General features: G+C 44.4%; 2 protein-coding genes and 1 long non-coding RNA gene across 4 annotated transcripts; 1 reads left to right on the forward strand and 2 right to left on the reverse strand.

Moving 5' to 3' along the window:
- The first annotated feature begins 1,086 nt into the window (after window positions 1–1,086).
- Window positions 1,087–9,620, forward strand: slc15a1b (solute carrier family 15 member 1b). Its single transcript, XM_070855422.1, has 23 exons — window positions 1,087–1,188; window positions 1,398–1,429; window positions 1,640–1,724; window positions 2,507–2,648; window positions 2,902–3,021; window positions 3,108–3,207; window positions 4,027–4,117; window positions 4,221–4,301; window positions 4,439–4,521; window positions 4,648–4,734; window positions 4,833–4,922; window positions 5,821–5,865; window positions 5,967–5,999; window positions 6,114–6,202; window positions 6,652–6,733; window positions 6,824–6,940; window positions 7,077–7,217; window positions 7,335–7,381; window positions 7,632–7,739; window positions 7,835–7,949; window positions 8,032–8,169; window positions 8,324–8,431; window positions 8,913–9,620. The coding sequence occupies exons 1-23, from the start codon at window positions 1,182–1,184 to the stop codon at window positions 9,156–9,158; spliced, it is 2,187 nt and encodes a 728-aa protein (XP_070711523.1). The 5' UTR covers window positions 1,087–1,181; the 3' UTR covers window positions 9,159–9,620.
- A 24-nt stretch (window positions 9,621–9,644) lies between these two features.
- On the reverse strand, window positions 9,645–10,262 carry LOC139223496 (uncharacterized). Its single transcript, XR_011586009.1, has 3 exons — window positions 10,203–10,262; window positions 9,773–10,165; window positions 9,645–9,730 (listed from the first exon to the last, which is right to left on the reverse strand). It is a non-coding gene; the product is annotated as an uncharacterized lncRNA (long non-coding RNA).
- A 1,547-nt stretch (window positions 10,263–11,809) lies between these two features.
- On the reverse strand, window positions 11,810–20,918 carry stk24b (serine/threonine kinase 24b (STE20 homolog, yeast)). 2 transcript variants are annotated; one of them, XM_070855420.1, is made up of 12 exons: window positions 20,788–20,918; window positions 20,145–20,370; window positions 17,507–17,737; window positions 17,112–17,168; window positions 16,169–16,277; window positions 15,733–15,890; window positions 13,757–13,942; window positions 13,494–13,642; window positions 13,100–13,223; window positions 12,927–12,995; window positions 12,642–12,778; window positions 11,810–12,550 (listed from the first exon to the last, which is right to left on the reverse strand). In XM_070855420.1, the coding sequence occupies exons 2-12, from the start codon at window positions 20,184–20,186 to the stop codon at window positions 12,514–12,516; spliced, it is 1,299 nt and encodes a 432-aa protein (XP_070711521.1). In that variant the 5' UTR covers window positions 20,187–20,370; window positions 20,788–20,918; the 3' UTR covers window positions 11,810–12,513. The 2 variants fall into 2 exon arrangements, with proteins under 2 accessions (XP_070711521.1, XP_070711520.1); XM_070855419.1 differs by having other exon boundaries at window positions 20,145–20,918.
- Window positions 20,919–21,867: the final 949 nt, after the last annotated feature.

Consider the following 21,867-nt stretch of genomic DNA (forward strand, 5'->3'; position numbering starts at 1 on the left):
TCAGCTTTAACAGATTTATTTATCGATGCACTCAGTGAGATCTTTGACTGACAGTGGCTGATAATGTGTCATAATGAGATGTGGTAATCTACTCATGTCACTGCATTATCAGTAAAGAATAAATGTTTGTGTATTGTTTGTGTGTGTGTGGTTAAGAGTGACTGGAGCTCTCTGCGCTGTGTGTAGTGATCGCACGGACATTCACTGAAGAGAAACGGGAATGAAATCGGGATGCTGACTCCTGTAAAAACCCCCAGTGTGCTCATGTAAAAGAGCAGCTAATCCCACCTCTGACAGATCACCGACAGAGCCCCTCTACCCCCCTCCACACACACACACACACACACGAACAAACACACACCCATGTTGCTGTGTCGCTGTTGGGTTACCGGACAAACAGCCCAACTGAGTCACTGTTTCAGAGGCTGGGGCCGCTAAGCATCATGTGCCTGGCGTGAGTCCTGCTAGTGTTTCACGGTGTGTGTTTGGGTGTGTCTACGACTGTAAGCTTGACCTTTTTATATGTTTTACGTTATGATGTTTTAGCCATTGCTATTATCATGTGAGTACAAATATAGTCATTACACTGCAGTCACAGCTGAACTTCAGATTATCAGAAAAAAAGGAGTTTAAAGGACCTAAAGATATGTACTGTATACACATTACATATACATAAACAGAACTTTATTTGGGAGGAATTCATCACTTCAAATAGTTTGTGTTCAGTGCATCCAGTGCTACAACTACTACAGTAGTATTCACAATTAAACTGGTGTTAGAATCATTCTGGAAAAGAAAAAGAAATACTGTTAACCTTTATCAGCAGACCTGACCGATCCTCTTTATCTGTAAGGCAAGACCTGCTCATTGCACCTCAGTTTCCTGACTCATAAAGTAATTACTGACACACACACTTGTGATTATGGGAGCAGGGAATAGCGGTGACTTTGGGAGGTGCTGGACGAGATGTTCCCGGTGTGTGTGTGTGTGTGTGATCCACAGTCCAGCATCAGTGGGCGTTGCAGGAGGGCTGATGGGAGTTTACATAAGAAGCTGGCCAGGCCTGGGCTCAGTCTTCATGTCGTGGATCTGGACGGGGGTCACTAGTCTCTGTCTGTTTGTTTTTTCTTGCTGAAGGGTTCACTTGGAGAGGGGACTCAAAGTCCACACACTGAGCAGCCATGGCAGGTGAGTCCTGGTCTGGACGGGAACCCTGAACTGGGTCCTTACATTATGAGATTTCTCTTCTTGACACTTTCTACACTTTTCACACAATGAAGTTTTATTTGTGTCACGTATATGAACTTCAAATTCAGCAATATTTGACAAACATTTGCACCATGATAACAAAATATCACTTTACATAATGTGTGACCTCTGACCACTTCTTTCTGCAGACAAAGAAGGGAAGAAGCCCAAGCGAAAAAGTGTAAGTCCAACTGTTACTGTACGCTCTAGTGTTTATAAAAATGCAGATATTCATAGTGCACTTATCTGATGCCTAACGGGACTGAATTTTAAAGAGGAAAAATATAAACCCACCTATCTTCTTCCTTAAATCTACTGTCTGTTATCAGCACTGTCACTGTGACACAGTTTGTGATATTAAATGCTCATTTTTTATCTTTACCGCTAACAGGCTACTATCTGTGGCTTCCCAGTGAGCATCTTTTTCATTGTGGTCAATGAGTTCTGTGAGCGTTTCTCCTACTATGGCATGCGGGGTGAGTTGGTTTGTTCTTCTACATTTTCTTTTAAGTCATGAAACTGTTTCAATCATATTTTGAGAGGCTCTTTGCCCGGAAGGTAGAACTGAAGTACTTAAACTTTACCTGACTATTTCCATTTTATTCTACTTCATACAGTACATTTATTTGGCAGCTGTACTTTGCAGATTAAGAGTTTACATAAAAAAATGTATGATCAGTGGTGGGAGAATAATCCAAAAATACTGCATTACAAGTAAAAGATCTCCACTTAAGTAAAAGTAGAAAAGTATTATTAGATAAATGTATAGAAAGTGTTCAAAGTAAAAGTATTGTGAGTTTTTAACTACTCTATGCGCCGGTAGCTACGTTGGTCCGGTGGCTCTGGTCCAGGGTCACCGGCCAAACCTGAGGGGGCATGAGATGATTAATGGGACACAAATGAAGAAAAAAGAAACATCTACCACAGCAATGAATGTTTTTCTCTAATCTTTGCTTCTTTGTGAGATATTGGAGCATTTTACCATTGCGGGTGTCAAACAGTTGAAATGAGGGAAAATGTTTCTTTGGAGCCTGTTTTTCCTTAAAGGTGTGTGAAGTAACAGCACCTCCAGCTGCCAGATAAATGTGCTGATAACAATATTATGGAAATAAGGCTTTGGATGCACTTTTACATTTCATGAAGTATTCTTTAAACTGTTGTATTGCTACTTTTACATGTTAAATATGTGCACACTTCCTCCTGCACCACCATCCACCTCATTTCTCCCATTTTTCTCATCCTCCCTCCCCGTCTGCAGCCGTGCTGGTGCTGTACTTCAAGTACTTCCTGAGGTGGGACGACAACTTCGCCACCACCATCTACCACACCTTTGTGGCTCTCTGCTACCTGACGCCCATCCTGGGAGCCATCGTGGCTGATTCGTGGCTCGGCAAGTTCAAGTGAGTTTCAAATCCTGCAAATCTTCACTTGCAACCAAATAAAAAAAACATTTTCCCCTGCAGTTTGCATGTAAAAATAATACATACGTCCAAACATGTCAATGTAGCTGGGGTTAAAGTATATCTCACAGAATCAGCTGTTAAATTTCATCCTTGGATTTTTGACCCTTGCCTATCTTATCTCTATTTGAACCTTTTCTTACCCCTGTTTAACCCTTCGCTCGTTCCTCCTCCTTCTCCTCCCTCTGCACAGGACTATAGTCTACCTGTCCATCGTTTATGCGCTGGGGCAGGTCGTCATGGCAATAAGTGCTATCCATGACATCACAGACACAAACAAAGACGGCAACCCCGACAACATGGCGTTCCACGTGTGAGTTGACAACTGAGACGCAGCAGGTACGCAGAGACAGGCGGCGTGCGGACTAACACTGTGTCTGTGCCCTGTTCTGCCCACAGCGCTCTGTCCATGGTGGGGCTGCTCCTCATCGCCCTGGGGACAGGAGGCATCAAACCCTGCGTGGCCGCTTTCGGTGGAGACCAGTTTGATGACGAGCAGGTTAGATGTGGCTCAAGCACATGAACACACACACAAAATATATAATAGAACAATAATAAAAAGACATCTGGATCTTGTCATTAAGAGACAACTATCTAAGTAGGGAGTACTAAGTAGAGAATTTCCTCATTATTATAAGAAACATTCTTTTTTTTGGTGAATGCAAAAAATTTGGAAATACATCTTCTGGTGTGATTAGCACCAAAGTAAGTCTTTTTCAGGACACTTCCTGGGAGATTACTTGGAACATTTTCAAAAGAAATTGAGACCTGATTTTGACAAAAGCATAGATATTAACACAGAAGCACCACTCGATAAAGCATGCTGATATTTACTGTACACACACTTAACATGCATTCACGTTATGTATATTCATCCACATGCACGTACACTTATACTCACTGACATGAAACAGGTGCAAGACATAAATATATACATAGACATTGACCTTCCCCTTATGTAGATGCATGCATGCACACACCACATGCAGGACACGGGTATTATCTCTCTGTCTTTGTTGCACACACACACACACAAGCACACACACTAGCACACGCAGTAATTAAAAAGACAACTCACTCAGCTATCAATCTCGTCAGCACTTCTTGTATCTCTGTTTCATCCGAGCTAGTTGTTTATTAACTAATAACCACGGGTATGTCTGCTACAGTGACTTTATTACACTGTTCAAGGCCGGGGACAAAGACTATCCCATAATATTAATGACTCTGGTGAAATGAGATGTGTTAGAATTTGGGGAAATGCAGCGAGTATAATCTTGGAGGATGTGCGTCTTGTTTCACCTCCTGTGTCCAACAGGAGAAGCAGAGGAGCACCTTCTTCTCCGTCTTCTATCTGTCCATCAATGCTGGCAGTCTGCTGTCCACTGTCATCACCCCCATGCTCAGAGGTGCGCCAGCGTCGATCTCAGAGCCTAAAATACACAAATGACGCACAAATTCAATTTAAAAAAACGTGTGTGTGTGTGTGTGTGTGTGTGCTGTGGTTTCCAGCTCAGGAGTGTGGTATTTACAAGATGAAGTGCTACCCGCTGGCCTTCGGTGTCCCCGCTGCTCTAATGGTGGTGGCTCTGAGTAAGAACTGTTTTATTAATTATATTCACTACACATGTAGGCCAGCTTGTCTGCACTACTCAGCCCATCAAAAGCAGTCGTACGTTTTGTGGAGGAGCTTCGTCAAATGAATATCTGGTGTATGTGTGTGTCTTCAGTCGTGTTCATTGCCGGAAGTGGTATGTACAATAAGAACGCCCCTCAAGGCAACATCATGGTCAAAGTCTGCAAATGCATCTGGGTAAGTAGCTCCACAGACAAACGACAGTTTCTTCAAAAGGTTTTCAGCTTCAAATGTGATCCTTTAACACTACACATCCCAGTTAGAGGCAAAATCACATGGACATGTCCTCTCTAATATCTGTAGTTTGCCATCTCCAACCGCATAAGCCATCGCGCTCCTCAATACCCAAAGAGAGCCCACTGGATGGACTGGGCTGAGGAAAAATACGATGTAAGTGCAGTGTACTGTGTTTACGCAAGTACATGCAAATACACACAGTACAACGGGTGGTGTCAAAATTAGAATGACCTTTCTGTGTTTGGCTCCAGAAACTCCTGATTGCCCAGGTGAAGATGGTGCTGAAGGTGCTGTTCCTCTACATCCCTCTGCCCATGTTCTGGGCTCTCTTTGACCAGCAGGTAATTATCAGTTTTCTTCCTTTATACTTGCTCTTTGGGATTGTAATTAAAAGCCAATTTCATTAGAAAAAGATACAGATAATATCAATCAATCAAGAAAGATGAGGAAGATAGCAAGTTAGAGGCAGACATTTGGCTGACATGGGACATAATGATGGAGAGGAAGAGGAGGATAGAGAATAGAGAGGAGCCCAGTGCATCATGGGAGTCCCCTGGCAGTCTGAACCTATAGCAGCATCACTAGGGGCTGGTCTAAGGCCTGATCCAGCCCTTAAATATATGCTTTGTCAAAAAGGAAGGTTTTTAGTCTACTCTTAAATGTAGAGAGGGTGTCTGCCCCCCGAACCCAAACTGGAAGGAGGTTCCACAGGAGAGGAGCCTGATAGCTGAAGGCTCTGCCTCCTGAACTACTTTTGGAGACTTTAGGAACCACCAGTAGGCCTGCATTCTGGGAGCGCAGTGCTCTAGTGGGGTAGTACGGTACTATAAGATCTTTAAGATATGATGGGGCCTGACCCTTAAGAACCTTGTAAGTGAGGAGAAGGATTTTAAACTCTATTCTAGATTTTACTGGAAGCCAATGAAGAGAAGCCAGTACAGGAGAAATATGATCTCTTCCTTTAGTTCTCATCAGAACAGGAGCAGCAGTGTTCTGGACCAGCTGGAGAGTCTTTAACGACTTATTGGGGCAGCCTGATAATAAAGAGTTACAATAGTCCAACCTAGAAGTGACAAATGCGTGTACTAATTTTTCTGCATCATCAGTGGATATGATAGGCCTGTGGAGCTGGAGGCCAGATTAATGCCGTCCAGAGCAGTTATGTTGGTAGAAAAGGTGTCTCTGAGGTAATAATACACACCAAAGACAGACTAAAGAGGAGCTGTGCTTCCTCCACAGGGCTCCAGATGGACCCTCCAGGCGACCACCATGAACGGCGACTTTGTGAGTGTTTTATCTTCAGCACTTTTTCCACACAATGTCTCACACAAAAATCTGTGTTTTAAATGAGATTCTCTCTCTCTTTCTCTTTTTTCCTTCCACAGGGACTTCTCATAATCCAGCCCGATCAGATGCAGGTAAGACTCTTGTGTTTGTCACATGTGTTTGCTGACTTTGCTGAAGTGTTCGTTTTGCTGACGTGAACCGATGAGAACTGGCTTTACAAGGGTGACTCACCTTCCTCCCACCAGACTGTCAACCCCATCCTGATCCTGATTTTGGTGCCAATCATGGACAGTGTGGTCTACAGACTGATCTCCAAGTGCAATCTAGACTTCACGTGAGTTCAGTTTGGTTGAGTCGTATTACAAACTCTCCTTTAAGGCCGACTTGTTTGAATCATTTAAAGTTATATCTCTTAAATCTCTTTAGAAATAAAATCACTTACTAGATTTCTTCAGCGTCTGTCAGCCACATCTCATGGCTTTCATCAGTGTTTAAGTGTAAAGAAGTTAATATGTCTTCGTATGAACATATTTATTTATTCTAACTGTTTTTGCTTATTATATTTGTAATTAAGTATTCATAAATGATATGCAGGTCTATGTTAATTACATTGTCAATCATTCGTTATCTGTTTAATTATAACCAGGAGCTCTCATTATTGAGAAATACATAAACACAGTGCTGCTGGCCTCATGAAGCCAGTGTTTTATGTGACTGAATGTGTGTGTGTGTGTGTGTGTGTGTGTGTGTGTGTGTGTGTGTGTGTGTGTGTGTGTCCTGCAGTCCTTTGAAGAGGATGACTGTGGGGATGTTCCTTGCCGCCCTGGCGTTCATCGCTGCCGCTCTGGTCCAGATACAGATCGATGTAAGTGTAACACACGTGAAAACACACGTCACACACATTTCATTCCCACACACACACACACACCCACACACAAATCCATTTCTCTTCCAGACAACGCTGCCCAAGTTCCCATCAGGCACCGAAAGCCAAGCAAAGTTCATCAACATGATCAACCAAACGCTGGACATCAAAGCTGGAGACAACGAGCTCACCCTGCCGGCTTTCCAGGTGCCCGAGTCAACACAGGACACAGCACTCAGACACTAACTGTCCACATGTTCTAAAGCCAAGCAGGTCTGTTTAAAGTCACTATGCACTGAGAGCTGGAGGACATATTGATAGTGATTCCTCTTTTCTCCTGCAGGCCAATAGCGATTACCTGCCCTTTGATGGAACCTTTGAATTGAGTATGGGGCCTACTGTCTCTAGTGCCGTCACTTTAATAAATGGCACTCGGGCCACAGTTGTCATCACTCAGGACGGGCACGTACTCAAATACGAACAGGTGAGCACACCTGCACAAAAAAAACAGGGTGCTTAAATGTGATTTCAGCTGGACTTTTCTTTTTACTGTATGTTTCTTTTATCCGTGGATTACATCAGCGTTTCTTTCTATCTCCAGTTCACTGACCTCAAATCAAAGCCGGAAGAGGGCGCTAATGCTATCAGGCAAGTTTCAAATTGTTCTGAAGCTCATGAAGAACGAGAGGCCATGTGATCCCCAAAATAATGATTTCAGCTCTGCTTTCTTATGAACAAAGTGACATCCAAAGTTTTGCGCTGCCTGTGTTGCTCTCATATAGGAGCTTTATTAAATCACTGTCATTTATTTGAATGGACAGTGATGACAAGCTTGTGTAGCTGTGTAATATGCAGCTCTGTTTTCTCACCTGTTCTGTGCTGAATTCTCCTTCCCCAGATTTTTGAATGGTTATCACTCAGTTATGAACATAACAGTGGGTGAAGACACATTCACTGACATCACCACCAACAACATGTCGATCTATAATCTGGTACCACGTGGACTGTAAGTCACAGCGAGCTTTTTCTTTCTAAATGTATAAATGCAGCAACAGCGGAGGAAGACTTTGCTCTGACCTGTGTTCTGCCTCGTTATATCAGTGCAAGTTTCAGCATCAAGGATGAAGCTGGAAATGAGTGTGTCTTCAAGTACACACTGGGCTTTGGCAGCTCTTTCACCTACATCATCCCGCCAACTTTCATGTTTGGACCAAATGTAAGTTGTGAATAGAGTTTGAGTCACATCTTAGCTCTAATGTAACTTTTGAGGTGAGCTGACACATGTCTGTGTCCCATAGTGCGAGCAGTCCATCATACCAGTGTTGGACATCCAGCCTAACAGCTTCCACATGGCCTGGCAGATTCCTCAGTACTTCCTCATCACGGCAGGAGAGGTGGTCTTCTCTGTCACCGGCCTGGAGTTCTCCTACTCACAGGTAGAGGGCGACTGTGTCACATGTCTCGCACTGCAAACAACTGAAAAGACAGTTAATAGAAGTCGCACTGGATAATAAAATCCATCCTGATGCTAATTTGGACAGAGACTCAAACTACAGAGAGACGTTATTTGAATCTCCTTTTGATCTCCAGGCGCCCAGCAACATGAAATCTGTGCTGCAGGCTGGTTGGCTGTTAACTGTTGCTGTAGGGAACATCATTGTGCTCATTGTCGCTGAGGCTATAAAGCTCCCAGATCAGGTGGGTGGATTTCATTTAACTCTCACTGTCCTCACCGAAATTGGGGCCTGGTCTTTGTACGAGACATGAACGGCTTTAATGTTTGAAACTGGATGTAAATGCTTTTGATTGAACAGATTTTTAAGGATTTTTTTTTTTTTTTTACATTAGTCATCAAGGTCTTTCTTCTTTCAGTTTAAAAGTTTAAAAACCTCTGACATTAGCAAAATATCTTTCACAAGGTTTTCATCTGTATGACATAAAGCATATTATTGATGCTGAACTTCAGTGAAAACAAAAGACAGATTATTATTAAAATATACAAGTAGAAATGAATATAATAAAAATGTCAAAAAAAATGATAGGTAAAGCCTAGCATTAAAAATCATATTTCACACAGCTGTAATCATTATATTTATTATAATGGATCACATGACTATCTGCAGGTGTTACTTCTGTGTGACTGAGATGATGATGAACTGTGTGTGCTTCTGTTGACTAGTGGGCCGAGTACATCCTTTTTGCCTCTCTGCTGCTGCTGGTGTGCATCGTGTTCGCCATCATGGCCTGGTTCTACACCTACACCGACCCGGCCAAGGTAGAAGCCCAGTTTGCCCAGAAGGAGCCCGAAGACAAGGAGAAGAAGAAGAAGTCTTTGGAGATGGCCAAGAAGGAGCGCCCCAACGACCAGAGGAGGAGCTCTGACTCCAGCTCTGACGAGGAGCAAGTCAAACAGACCAGGATCTAAAGCGACGCGCCTCTACGGCTCTTCCCTCCGTCGCATATGAATGCCGCTTGGTTGTGTGTCTGAGAGTGCCTGTGCCATTAAGGTTCTTGGTCGTTTTGTCCATGCAGTGTGGTGCACTGCTGGACTTGTAGTGGTTAGAATGAAGGGATGATCAGAGTGAAATGGTGCTGAAGTTAGAAGAACACAGAAACAGGGCTTTTAAGCTCCTGGTGGACAGTGATGGAGCTTGGCAGGGAAAATCCAAACACTATCACCAAACTCTTGAGAGAATATTCCTTTTTTAGAGGTTACTCATGTAATTAAAATCCCTGGATTTGTATTGATTAGTAATTTGTGCTTTCACTGTTGTAAATTAGTTTTTACAATGATTTATTTTGCACTGTATAGCAACATCTTCATGTGATCCTTGTTTCGTAGGCTTTTATAATGTACTGGAGTACACATAGAAAGACACCATTCCAACATTTGTATTTATTTCCAAGCACAGTGTTGTATGTATTGTAAAATATTGTCGCTGTTTTATATATATATGATGTTCTCATCTGCTCCAGGGTAAAATCTAACACCAAAGACTGCTCATTCAGTCAGAAAATGTTTAATCGTACTCCATTTACAAACTCAGATTATACTGTGACCTGCTCACCGAGGTTTTCAATAAAGATGCCTGCAACCTGTTGTTGCCCATAAACACACGTATAGTTTCTCCAAACCCTAACAATGGCGTTATGTCAGATACATTTCTTTTGCATTTACAGCGAACAGTTGACACAAGAATGAGGACTGCCCCGAACTAAATATTTAATGGACGCTGCTAAGATTTAGTAAATTATAGGAGTTTTCTAATGAAATCTTATCATGTTTCTGTGGCTTATGTTGACCTTTCACACACACCTGGGACTCCAGTTGTTTTATTTTCTAATTTACTAAAATAGAGGACCCGTTCACATTTGAGGAAGTGGATCCAGAGATTTTTTTGGCATTAATACAAGAGGCTCTGCGAGGCTGCACTTAGGCACACTAACAATGTTAACATGCTGATGTTACCAGGTGTAACATTCACCGTGTTCTGAGCTTCGACTGTTAGCCTGCTAACATTTACTAATAGGCTCTAAACACAGAGTACAGATAGTTTTAGTTTTAATGGATGTTTAAGAGAATTTACCAGGACTGGGTAAATTAAAATGTTGATCCGATGGTGCTGCGTGAAAAGTCACCCACCTCCAGGAAATGAGACGTGTGTGACACAAAGTTCTCAGTTAGCATTAGATCTTTATTTCTCATGTCACTTTGAAAGCTTACAAGGAGCTTACATTTAACTTGGGAATTCTCAAATGACACAAGCAAAGATTATATACAGTACTATAAACTGTCAGCTATGATAAAGGAGACCAAATGTACACATTTTGTAGTTATTTCCGTAGCATATGTTTTCTGTAAGGTATAGATATTTTTTGCCGGAGGCAGGTGCCCATATCCATAAAGCATTCCATATTTCCATACTTAACTCTTTGCAGTTATAAAAATATCAGATATTTCTTAATTTCTTTCAATCCCTGTGTTGACAAGTGCGTCTTGATGCAACTCCTCAACATTATTGCTGCATTAGCACAGTAGTAAATTCTGGAACCCTTAAGTAAACATATATAGTAAAACATGGCTATTAGCGACTTTTTTCATTTTTGTTTTTGTTTTCCCCTCTTACAGGTTTATTTAAATACTTGACACACTTTCAAAGTGCAAAAAACTGATCCGAAATGTTTTTAAAAAACAAAACAAAAAAAAAAAGGTGCAAATCATACTACAAACATCTGGTGAAAGCGTAAAAGAGGACATGGCACTTCTAGCGTGGTGTGGAAGTGAGAACAGAAATGTCTGGAGCGGGGAAATAAGGATGGCGTTGATTTCTGCAGCTTGGCTCGTCCTGATCTACGGTTTTGTTTGGCTGTGAGCGAGTGTCATGTGCGATGATGGCGTCACTACGATGGTCCTCGCCAGTTGTTCCTCTGCCTCCACTTTCGTTTTTTGAAGTAATGCTAAGGATAAGTTACAAGCCGAGGAAAAATAATACTTCACGTGACATCGGCATTCAGCCGCCCGTAGTGGTTCCCACTCGTGACTGTCCACGGCTCCGCTGAACGATTCTCATTCAGGAGCCACTGTCGACACAGATCCACCTTCATTCTTGTCCTAAACAATTTCAAAATTGTCTTAACATAAGCACAGGAGAGAGCTTTCCCCCCCGACTACAAAAACAAAGGAAAAGCTTCTGTCTCTAAACAAAGTAAGCTTAGTAACGTGGTTAGTTCGATGATTCAGCAGCTGACTGAAATGGAAGATTGGAGCTCAGCCACTTAGAAAGAAAACACTGATGAATACTGAATTTCACTCACTGACAAGTAAAAGAAAACTAACCCTTCGATGAAATGCCACAACGTAGATGCGTGTATCTCAAAAAGGCAAGGCATTTTCTGTTCCGTCTCTTGGAGTAACTTTTGAAATATTTAAATATCTACTTTTAAACATTATCAGTATCTACAAAATGTGCATGACCATTTTGTACACAGTGATTCATTTCCCGCAAATGACAACTCGTGATGATGTACAGCATGGCGACCCCCCCACCCCCACCCCGCCCACCCCACCCCCTCCTCCCACTGCCTCGGAGGACAAAGTCCACTTAAAGCACTTTACCTGAGGTTTCATTAAGAATGCTGCAATTTGCCTTAACAGGGAGTCTTACATACGCGAGAGCACACGTGCACGCACACACAGAACACGCTCGCAGGTGCCCGCACATGTAGTGCACACACACACGCAGCTTGCACACTGAAATAATATCCCTGCAGGTTCATCAAGCATGCTTTCAGAGGTTCTGGGGATATGACGCCTGCATTAAGAGGGGGACTGAAGTCTTGTCTGGGATTTGGGAGGGGAGGGGGGGGGAGACTTTCGGCTCCTCGTCGAGCAAATCCCACGTGGAGACTCCGTGGTGTGAGGCTGGAGAGGCCTCGCACGTACAGAGCCCGGAGTCCGACGTGGCTGCTGCTGTTTTTCTGGTGGGCTGCTCTGACTTTGAGTCTTGTCCCGTCACAGCCGATCCCTCGGGCTCTGCTGCCCCCCGAACTTCTCCTCTCATATGTGGCTAAAAGAAGCTCTCCAGAGTTTCTCTGCTATCCTCCGCTTTGGAGTCCAGTAATTTGTACAGGCTGTGTAAGCCCCACCCCCCGCGCCGGAGGTCAAACGTGGTCAGCTGGTATTGAATGACTTGACCCCCGGCTTTTAACCCTCTGATGTGGCTGTGGTGTTGGGAGGGGTGGGGGCCTGGGAGAGCAGGGCTGGGGCAGAGAGCAAATCACTAGGGGGAGGAGGAGGACGTCCTGCTTGTGGAGAAACTGCAGAAGAGAACAAGAAAGGCAGATTATTATCATCTACTGCATGAAAACATTACGGTGGTAAGGGTTCTGAGTCAGAGTCAGGTGTCACCTCTGGAGCCTGTGGACCATGTGAGCCACCAGGGAGTCGGAGATGCCGGGGTAGGCCTCCTCAGCCAGCAGGATGGCCTCCCTCAGCTCATCCAGGACCATGGGGTTCCCATTCACCTGCTCCTGCCTCGCCTTCAGCTGGGAGCGAGCAGGAAGGCGCAGAGATTTGGTTGAAATGATAAGAGGCAGACAAGATGTGAGATCTAATTTGATCCTCCGGTCCAGTGTCCAATCAGAGTACAATAGTGTGATTGCTTCTGCAGGTGATCCAGATGGAGCTTCTTACCTCAGCTAACGCAGGAGAGATGACTGTGCCCAGGCTCTGTGAATAAGGCCTCTTTGGAATGTCTTTTGTCTGTGGAGAAAGTAGTGCACATTATCTGAACATGTGTTCTCTCTTCATCAATTCAGAATCCAGAGCCTAAATAATGATGCAATTGCGATGCACAAATGTCTCACCTGGTCTGCTGCCCCCGACTGGCCCTCCCCGTTCTGCAGCTTCTTGGGGTCCTTCTCTCGGATGGTGAAGATCCAGTCGTCGCTGCCAAAGTCGTTCCCGCCTGACGCCTGGCCGTCCTGCTCTCTGATTGGACAGATATTGAAGAGTCTTGGAACATTTATCGGGGTGAGCAATGCAGTCGCGCATGTGAAACGCTCAGAGCTCGTCATAGCAAACGTGGGAGGAGGAGGAGGAGGAGGAGGAGGAGGAGGAGCGGCACAGAGGAAGCTCCTCTCCCTCGGCTCAATGTGTTTGTGTCAGATCTACTGAGGCACTGGCATCATAGTAGGCAGTGAAAACAAAAGGAGAATATACATGAGTAGCTTAAAGTGAGGAAGATGGTATCAGACTTACGAGTCGGACTCATCAGAGCTGGACTCTGTGGTTCTAGACTGCTCTGCCTTCCACCTCTTGTACTTGTCCACCAGCTCTGTAAGGTAGGAGGTCTTTTTCGCATGGCGAACGATTAGCTTATGCTTCAGCAGCTCTTTGGCAGTTGGCCTCTGTGGGAAATGTGGGTGAGATGAGCACGTGATGGAGTCGGGGGAAGCGCTCTCAAAGTCTGAGTCACCCGCGCAGACATAAAACAAATCCTTAAATGTATAAAAGCTACTTACAAAACTGGGCTCTTTGTTGAGACAGGCCTCGATGAACTCCTTGAGCGGTTTGCTGTAGTTGCCCTCCAGCGTGGGCGGGTTGTTCTTTGGGATGAGGAATAAAACTTTCATGGGGTGGAGCTCTGAGTGGGGGGGCTCGCCTTTTGTCAGCTCGATGGCTGTGATGCCCAGAGACCAGATATCGGCCTGGAATGCACAGAGAGACAACTTTCAGAATACCATAAATCATATTCATACAAAAACAGAAGCTCATCGACTATCCTCAGTGATCCACTCCCTCTTCTATCATTCTGACCTCCCTCAGCCATATCCTCCTAAATCTATATTGTTTTTTACTTCAAATTCTGCTTTTAACGCTGAAACTTGTTGAGAGGCACTTGTTTTAAGTGCAGCAAATGAATCTGAGCAGAACCTCTGTCGAAATCCTTGACCTTCACCAGAGGTGGCAACTGTGCTCAAAATAACTACCTGACTAAGCGCAGGAAAGCAGCCAAAAAATAGACTGACTTCATTCTAAAAGTCAGTCACAGGCTGCCAGAAATGACTGCCCCTCAACAGAAAAGGGCACGCTGAAGATCGGTGGTTCCCAAAGTGAGTGCTGAGGCACCCTGGGGTGCCTTACAGGTGCCGAGTGGAGTTTCTCACAGCTTCTGAGAAAGGCTCATTGAGTGTGTCCATTTCCTTCCTCACTGAACATTTGCGGCTGATTTGTTTACATCCGTGGTTTCTTGCTGGCACATTCCTGCATTTCTTGCAGCATCACCACCACGTGTGCATCAGTGTGAACACAGTGAGGCCACTGGCAGGACCAACACTCCCTTTAAAGACGGGCCAGTACTGCTCTCTTTGCACTCTGATTATGTCTCAGCACATCAAAATATGTGACAACAATTATGTTAACTGCATCTTTAAGTTGTTTAAAATGTGAGAGATGAGCAATGAGCATCAAAATCAGGATGATGAATGATGATGGTGAACACGACACACTTTCCAGGTCCACAGTGATGAGAAAAGACTCGTCGCTGTAGATAGACCTCAAAGAAATGCTGATACATCTCGGTCCTTAACAACCCTCTGAGCTGGCCAAAGGACTGAAACGTGTCTGCAAAGTGAAAGCGACTTGGCTTCTGCCAGGTGTGTGTGGTGTCCCACAGCTGAACACCTCATCTGCAGTGAAAACAGTGTCAAACGAAGCCAAGTGAGCTCAAGAGACACCTTGAGACAAAGCGGCCCTCGTTAGCCAGCTGGATGCTTGCTAGATAATGAATACTTGAAGCGACTAAGAGAGGTAATGGGAATGTTGCAACAACATTTACGGATCCCTTCAGTATCAATTACTTTCTGATTTCTCTATCACAGTTCAACTAGAAAAGAATTCTCTGAAGTTCTTGCGTGGGTCCTGGATAATAATATTGGACAGAAAACAGCACAGAACCACTGTAGTAAATCATGTTCAGTAGTCAGTTCATGCTGAAATCATCCATTCACTCATTTTAAAATAAGGCAGAGTGAGCTTTCACCTTTCAGGTCCTCGCTGTCCACTGACCAGACCCATTCTCTCTCTGTCTTTATTGTATCCTCATACATGGATGGATGCCCTAATTTCAAGGCCATATGCAGTATTTTAAAGGGAGAGTTTGTGCTCTGAAGCTGCTCATGTGGGGACTCTTGGATCTTTAATGTTGAATTCCTGAATCGTTGGGTCTCTCTCTTAATCAAAGAGTTTGGTCTAGACCTGCTCTTTATGGAAAGCATCTTGAGTTCAATTGATTGTTATTTTAATGCACATGTGCAGCCGATGTGTGTGGGTGTAGCGTAAATATACAGAGGCTCCTGCTTTCTGTCCTACTCAGTGTCAACAACATAACTTGAGCAGGGTGTTGCCCACAGTTTCAAAGTGCTTTTCTGCCAGAGGAAAGCAAATCGATTTAACGGAGTGCAGAGCGTAAATGAATACGACACGTCTTTGACCGTACCTTCGAGTCATAGGCCGACTGTTTGATGACCTCGGGGGCCATCCAGAAGGGCGTGCCCACAAAGGTGTTGCGTTTGATCTGCGTGTCGGTGAGCTGTCCCGCCACACCGAAGTCTGCCAGCTTCACCTCTCCTTGCTCGGACAGCAGCACGTTGGCAGCTGTGGGGGGGGATGGGAGAGAACACAGAGTGAGAAACTCATCTTCCGACATGTCTGTCAAAGCCATTTATCTGCTATCTATTTAATAAAGAGGGAACGACTGTCAGAAGCCTTTTAGCTGCAGTGTTCGGCTCAGCTTCCCGATGAAATACAAACTATATAATGAATGAAACCATAAGTGGATGTCAATACCATTAACGTGCTATGTGATATTTGTGTGTGTGCACACTGACGCCATTTAGTCAGCTGAAACCTGCGTCCTCTAATAGCTCAGCTACCTTTGATATCCCTGTGGATCTTCTTCTCGGAGTGCAGATACTCCAGCCCCTTGAGGATCTCTCTCAGGATCGTGGCGATCTGGGTCTCATCCAGAGCTCCAGGCTCCATCTTTAGAAGGACAAACAAACACAGGCCATGAGCTGTGGGGGTCTGCTGAGCCTCAGGGTAGATGATTATTACTACTACAGGGCTGACAGCAGAGCAATAGCAATGACTAACTCATCCAGCGCCTAAAACACAACTTTGACTCAGATTAAAGGAGCACTTCACCTAAAATATACTATACTTTTCTTGGTCATTGGCACTGAAAGCACCTACAACTCATATTTAAAAGACACAACAACCAATAACAATGCCCTCATGGTTACTCACAACTTTGCTATGAACAATCTTTTCTCCCTTCTCTCTTCCTTTCTGTTTTTCTATTGAATATGCCTACCAGGTGCATCCCCTTGTGAAAAAAGAAACTGTTCCTAGTTTTTTTTGGCGCTCTGAGCACCACAAACTAAATCCCACAGACCTTGGTTAAATAGAGTGTGTGGGTATTCCCGAAACTAATCAAATCACACAATAATCCAGGAACAGGAAACGCAAATTCAGCATTTCTCGTCATGTTTTTGCAAAATAAGGTCAAAGAACTTCAGGGAAAATTAGCAGAGATACTTCATCACACAGTAAAGGTCAAGTGTTTAAGGAGTGAGGAGATTACGTGAATTATGTCATCGAGAAAATACATTTAATCGATCCATTGATCCAAGACGAGAGGGTGTCTGATTCAGCTGAGCAGGTGACCATGATCAGACCATGTCCTGGTTTAGTCAGGACATGTGTCCCTGCGGGGAGGGGGGACTGACCCAGGAACTGAGGTTAAGAGTCAGCAACATCAAGTGAAAAATTCACTAAAGACAGCGAAAACAACAACACGAAGCAGAACTCACTTACCAAATCTAACGCCGAGCCTCCTCCTAAGTACTCCATGATGATCCATAACTTTGTGTCCTGGAACAGTGGAGACGGACAAAAGACAAGAGCGTGAGCTGCCGCTGATGAGCAGAAGTACAGGTATTGACAGCTTGTTGATTTAAATGGTTATTGGCTTATTGTGAGGAGCCAAGAGCTAGGTGCATTCCCAAACAAGACATGATGATACTAATGAGGGCTTGGTGGGCGTCTGAAGTCATCTGGGGCTAATCCCTCTTTAATTTAGGATTATGCAGAGAAAAAGTGGGTAGAGGAAGAGAAATCCTTTTATGTCTCATACCATTTGCTGATTTGGAGGTTTGAATAAATACTGATCTTAAAACTCTTAATGATGACTACATTGCCTATGGCCTTACCTTCAGGTATGAGCCATAGTACTTGGTGACAAAGGGGCTGTCACACTGGCTCAGCACTGTGATCTCCTGCTGAATGTCCTCGATCTCGTCCTCCGCTTCCTCCAGGTCTATGATCTTGATGGCAACTACTTTCTGGGTGCGATTGTCGATGCCTTTGAACACCTCGCCAAACGAACCCTTGCCAATGCGCTCCAACTTGGTGAACAGCTCCTCCGGGTCCACTTTGGCATTCTGGCGGTGATGGGAGGGGGGGGGACAAAGCAGGGGAGGAAAGGGAAGGCGGATTTAAAAAAAAAAAAAAAAAAGAAAGAAAAAAGGAATGTTTGAAAAGAAACTGAATGTTGGGAGCAAATAGGAAACACCAGCAGGGTGCCATTCTTCCAGGAAACATTAATTCATTCATTTCAACACCTTGTGTTTGTGTACACAGAGAGAAAGACACAGGAGAATGAAAGGGAAAGAGTGCAACATTGGATAACATGCAGGTTAAAAAGAATTTAAATAACAAAAAGTATGCTCCTAAAATAACATTTTCAATTTTTGGATTTCTTTGTCTGCTGATCATTTTCTCCACTGATCAATTAGTCTACGAAAAGTCTTTGTCAGAATCCAACCGCAAGTCTTCCAAAGTCTCATTTTGCTTAACCTACAGGCCACAACTGAGATAATTCCAATAATATAAACAGATAGAAGCATAGTGGGGGAAAGCAAAGCGGATATTGTTTATATGACTTCAAGATTTCCATAAAGAAGCTAAAAGTAACTTTTACCAGCTTTCCCGGTGTGATTCTTTAGTATCGACTGCAGCGACGCCTCAGTGTTGTAGTACAGTTCTGTCTGACCACAATGCCCACCTTCAAATACCGACTCTGCCAACAGCAGGCCTGCAAAGGGCTGATGCAGCTTCATACACACCTTGTTGTGACGTACGATATTACTGTTATGCTGACAATATCAATATTAACTATTTGGGTATTCTGCAAAAAAAATAATAAGGAAATTAAACTATAGTTTACCCGTACCTACGCCCTCTGTCCTGGTTATTTCCTACTGGGTTTGGACAGATTAGGTGGTGGAGGTAAGTGAGCCAGTTTGTGCTGGGATGCAATGATGAAAAATCTAACATCATATTCCTGTTACAGCCAAAAAGGGCTGTTGGCACTCTGCAACATAATTATGACTCCTTCTGAGGCCGTAAGGACAGGAGAGACAAACTAAGTACTATTGCATGATTTCACACTTTGTTAGGATAGTCAGTAATTAGAAAAAAAAAAAAAAACCTCAGACGGACCTTTGAGGTGTTTATTAATCAGGGAAAATGCTGACAGGGAGTTCAGTGAATCCAAGGACAAGCCGAAATTGCACCTTTTCTGGGGTAACACACTGTAGCATGTGTATCCGAGCGTTGAATGAAAGCAACCTACTTGAGCTCTGCAGGAAGTGAAGTAAAATGACTGAACTCTCCAGAGGCTGTTATGTGGAAAACACAAGAGCAGGCGCTGACAAAAACAACTTCCTTTTATGACCTCTTTTTCGAGCAGAGAAAGGGTCAATATGCCCATTTTGAGATGGCTAAAAATGTACCGGCTGCCTTACGCAAGAAGCGATCCTTATGTCACCGGTGGAGATCCATGAAAGAGATTTATTCAAGAAATGAAACAGTGATTCCCCTTAACAGAAAGTGTGGTGCAGGAAAGACGAAGGAGCGACAAAGTGATGAGTCATAATTCATTAAAACAATTAGAAGCTTTGATTTGGGAACAAGAGCTTCCAGTGAGATGTTGCTGCCAGCTTTATATCTTAAATTGGTAGCTGTAGCCTTAAACCAGTCTTTCGAATGTGAACATATTGCTAGAAAATTCACCTGACAAGCTAAGCCTTTGAATGCACTTTCCTCTGAGGCCTGCAATTTAATTTAAGAACAATCACTGGGAGCAATCTTCACCTGACTGGCAGCAAAACTCCTTTACACCTTAGCATGAGTTATTATGCTCTAAATGGACTCCTTTAATAGGTGCCAAAATCCCAGCAGCTTCTCCGCCTCTGAGATACTGAATCTGCATGCATTTACTTCCAGACCGGAGAAATCGGCTGCACAGGGAATATAATCTGGTGCATGAGGCAGTTTACATTAGGAACACTTATCTCCTCCAGTTATCTACCCAACACAATTATCCCCTATAGGCAAAATCCTAAAGATAGCAGCAGAGGCAAGAACAAGGCTCATGTGTGCATAATAGTTTCTTTGTACAGGAGGCCCAGAGAGCTCTACTGCTTTCAAGTCATGGTTGAAAAATCGGAATTTAGTGCTCAATGCGCAAATAACTAACTAACGTCCCGTACATAGCAACTATGTTTAGCTTGCTTCATAATTAATGTATTTCTATCAGTTGTGACATCAGTTACACGCCGGGCACTGATTCGCCCTCCTCACTTTGCAGCAATGAGCGCCAGCTGGGTGCATCATGATCTTGGAGATCCTTGATTTTACGAGGTGTGCTTTGAGTCCCAAACGCCCCAGAGTTGGATAGGTGTGCAGAGCACAAGCCCGCAGCAGGGAGCCACAGGGTGAACATTTTGTTCTGGCACTGACCTCAACTATTCACTGCAGAGTGAACTCAAAAGACATTTGTCTTACCTGCATCCCCGGCAGGTTACCCTGAACGGGAGAGTGGGCCATGGTGATGCTGGCTGGATAGGGCTGAGGTCTCCCCGGCTTCACTGGTGTTTACAGTCCCGGCTGTGGTGCCGTCGGTGTGAGCACTCCTCCAGGACGCCTGGGTACACTGGGCCTACTGGGAACCGACTCAGGTACCGTTATGTAGAGAGGAAAACGTCCTCCCACACACGCTGGTGTACCTTTCCTGTGTCGGAGCAACCCCAAGTCATCCAAAACAGCTGAGCAAGCTAACAGCCGTCTGCTAATGCTAACTCAGGAGCTGCAAACAAGAAATCCGCAATGTTAGTTTGCTAGCTGGCTAAGCGTTTACTACTGCGTTAAATCCGATTTCCCGCTCAAGGAAGTTTATGCTGCTGCGACAAATTTAAATTCTCAGACACGAAGAAGTAGCAACGCCTATTTATTGTCAGAATCACCTTACTGTCACTTTCTCAAAGCGTATTCTCTCGCTAACGGTGTTGTCAGCTAGCTAACATGGTTAGCTCGCTAGCTAGCTAGCCAACGCAGACAACCCGACAATCGTTCCGTCAGCGCGGAGCCTCTGAGCACAATCTGTCTGCATGCCGCGAATGTCACCCGCACGACTGAGCCGCCAACACACCGATCACCGGGCTTTTATCGTTGCTTTCACTTGTCTTCTGCCGCCCCACACGTCTGGCATCCGCGGCAAGGATAGCTCGCCAGTGTTTTTGTTTCCTCCCTCACTTTCGTCCCGTACTCTCGGCCATCTTGTCGGTGCTGTGACGCCTGGCTGGGCGGATCCGGATCCGGATCAACAACAACATCCTGACTCCTCTCTCACCAGGTGCCGGTGCCAGGTGGATGGACCGAGGTGTTCCCCCCCCACCCAAAAGTCTTTAAGTCAGTGATCCGTGTTGTTGTGGCCGTGAGCCACGCAGTCCCATCTTCCACTTGGTGACTGTGATCTGGTGATTGGGTCCAGATTGCAGGAGAAAGCGCTATAAAGCTAATTAATAAGCCATGTTGTACTTTACACAGTTACACAGAGAGTAAAATGATCACCTCTCAGTTTTCTATGGTGAAGCCTGTGCACCCTGGAGGCTCTGCGGACCATCTTGGGGAATCTCTGCCCTTGACTTATTGGTAATCAGGCTAAAATCCACTTAATCATTACTCTGGTAACTTAATCACATTAACACATTTATATTGCAGCATCTTTGTCTGCTATCTCACTGATATTAATCTATTCTTGTTATACAGTTATAACACAGTTGCATTGTGATTAAATCAAATTCTAATGATTTTTCAGCCATTGCTATTTGCAGTGCGGCACTAATTGCACTTAGTCTAATTGACACTTCCTGTGTTTCACCACAGGGGGGCGCCAGTGTATAAACATCTCCGCTGCAGCATCCTTGTGTAATGTGGATGCTGATGCCGGCGCATCATCGCGTGCCGCAGCTAGAAATAACGTTGGGCTGGCCAGCGCGTTACTGCGGCGTGCATTTGTCACCAATAACACCAGATGCAATGTCATACATTATGGATTTGCAGCTGATGCGAGCACAGATTCAGATCATAATGATGGCTGCTGATTTCAGCCTGCTCTAACAGAGAGGCCTGTGTGGCGCAGGCCAGTGTTTGAGAGACTCCACATGGGTAGCTGCCTTCATTCAGGAGGCACTGCAACATGGTTGTATGGCTACTGCTGCTTTCTATC

Source organism: Pempheris klunzingeri, chromosome 24, assembly GCF_042242105.1.
Source record: "Pempheris klunzingeri isolate RE-2024b chromosome 24, fPemKlu1.hap1, whole genome shotgun sequence".
Taxonomy (NCBI): domain Eukaryota; kingdom Metazoa; phylum Chordata; class Actinopteri; order Acropomatiformes; family Pempheridae; genus Pempheris; species Pempheris klunzingeri.

Bases quoted from the DNA above. Each gene is read 5' to 3' on its own strand.
- slc15a1b (XM_070855422.1), top strand. The intron at 7,218-7,334 runs GTGAGCACACCT...TTCTATCTCCAG, and splicing joins ACGTACTCAAATACGAACAG to TTCACTGACCTCAAATCAAA. The intron at 8,170-8,323 runs GTAGAGGGCGAC...TTTGATCTCCAG, and splicing joins TGGAGTTCTCCTACTCACAG to GCGCCCAGCAACATGAAATC.
- stk24b (XM_070855420.1), bottom strand. From the start codon at position 20,186: ATGGCCCACTCTCCCGTTCAGGGTAACCTGCCGGGGATGCAG. The intron at 17,738-20,144 runs GTAAGACAAATG...CATCACCGCCAG, and splicing joins GTAACCTGCCGGGGATGCAG to AATGCCAAAGTGGACCCGGA. The intron at 13,224-13,493 runs GTAAGTCTGATA...CTGTCCAATCAG, and splicing joins AGCTCTGATGAGTCCGACTC to AGAGCAGGACGGCCAGGCGT.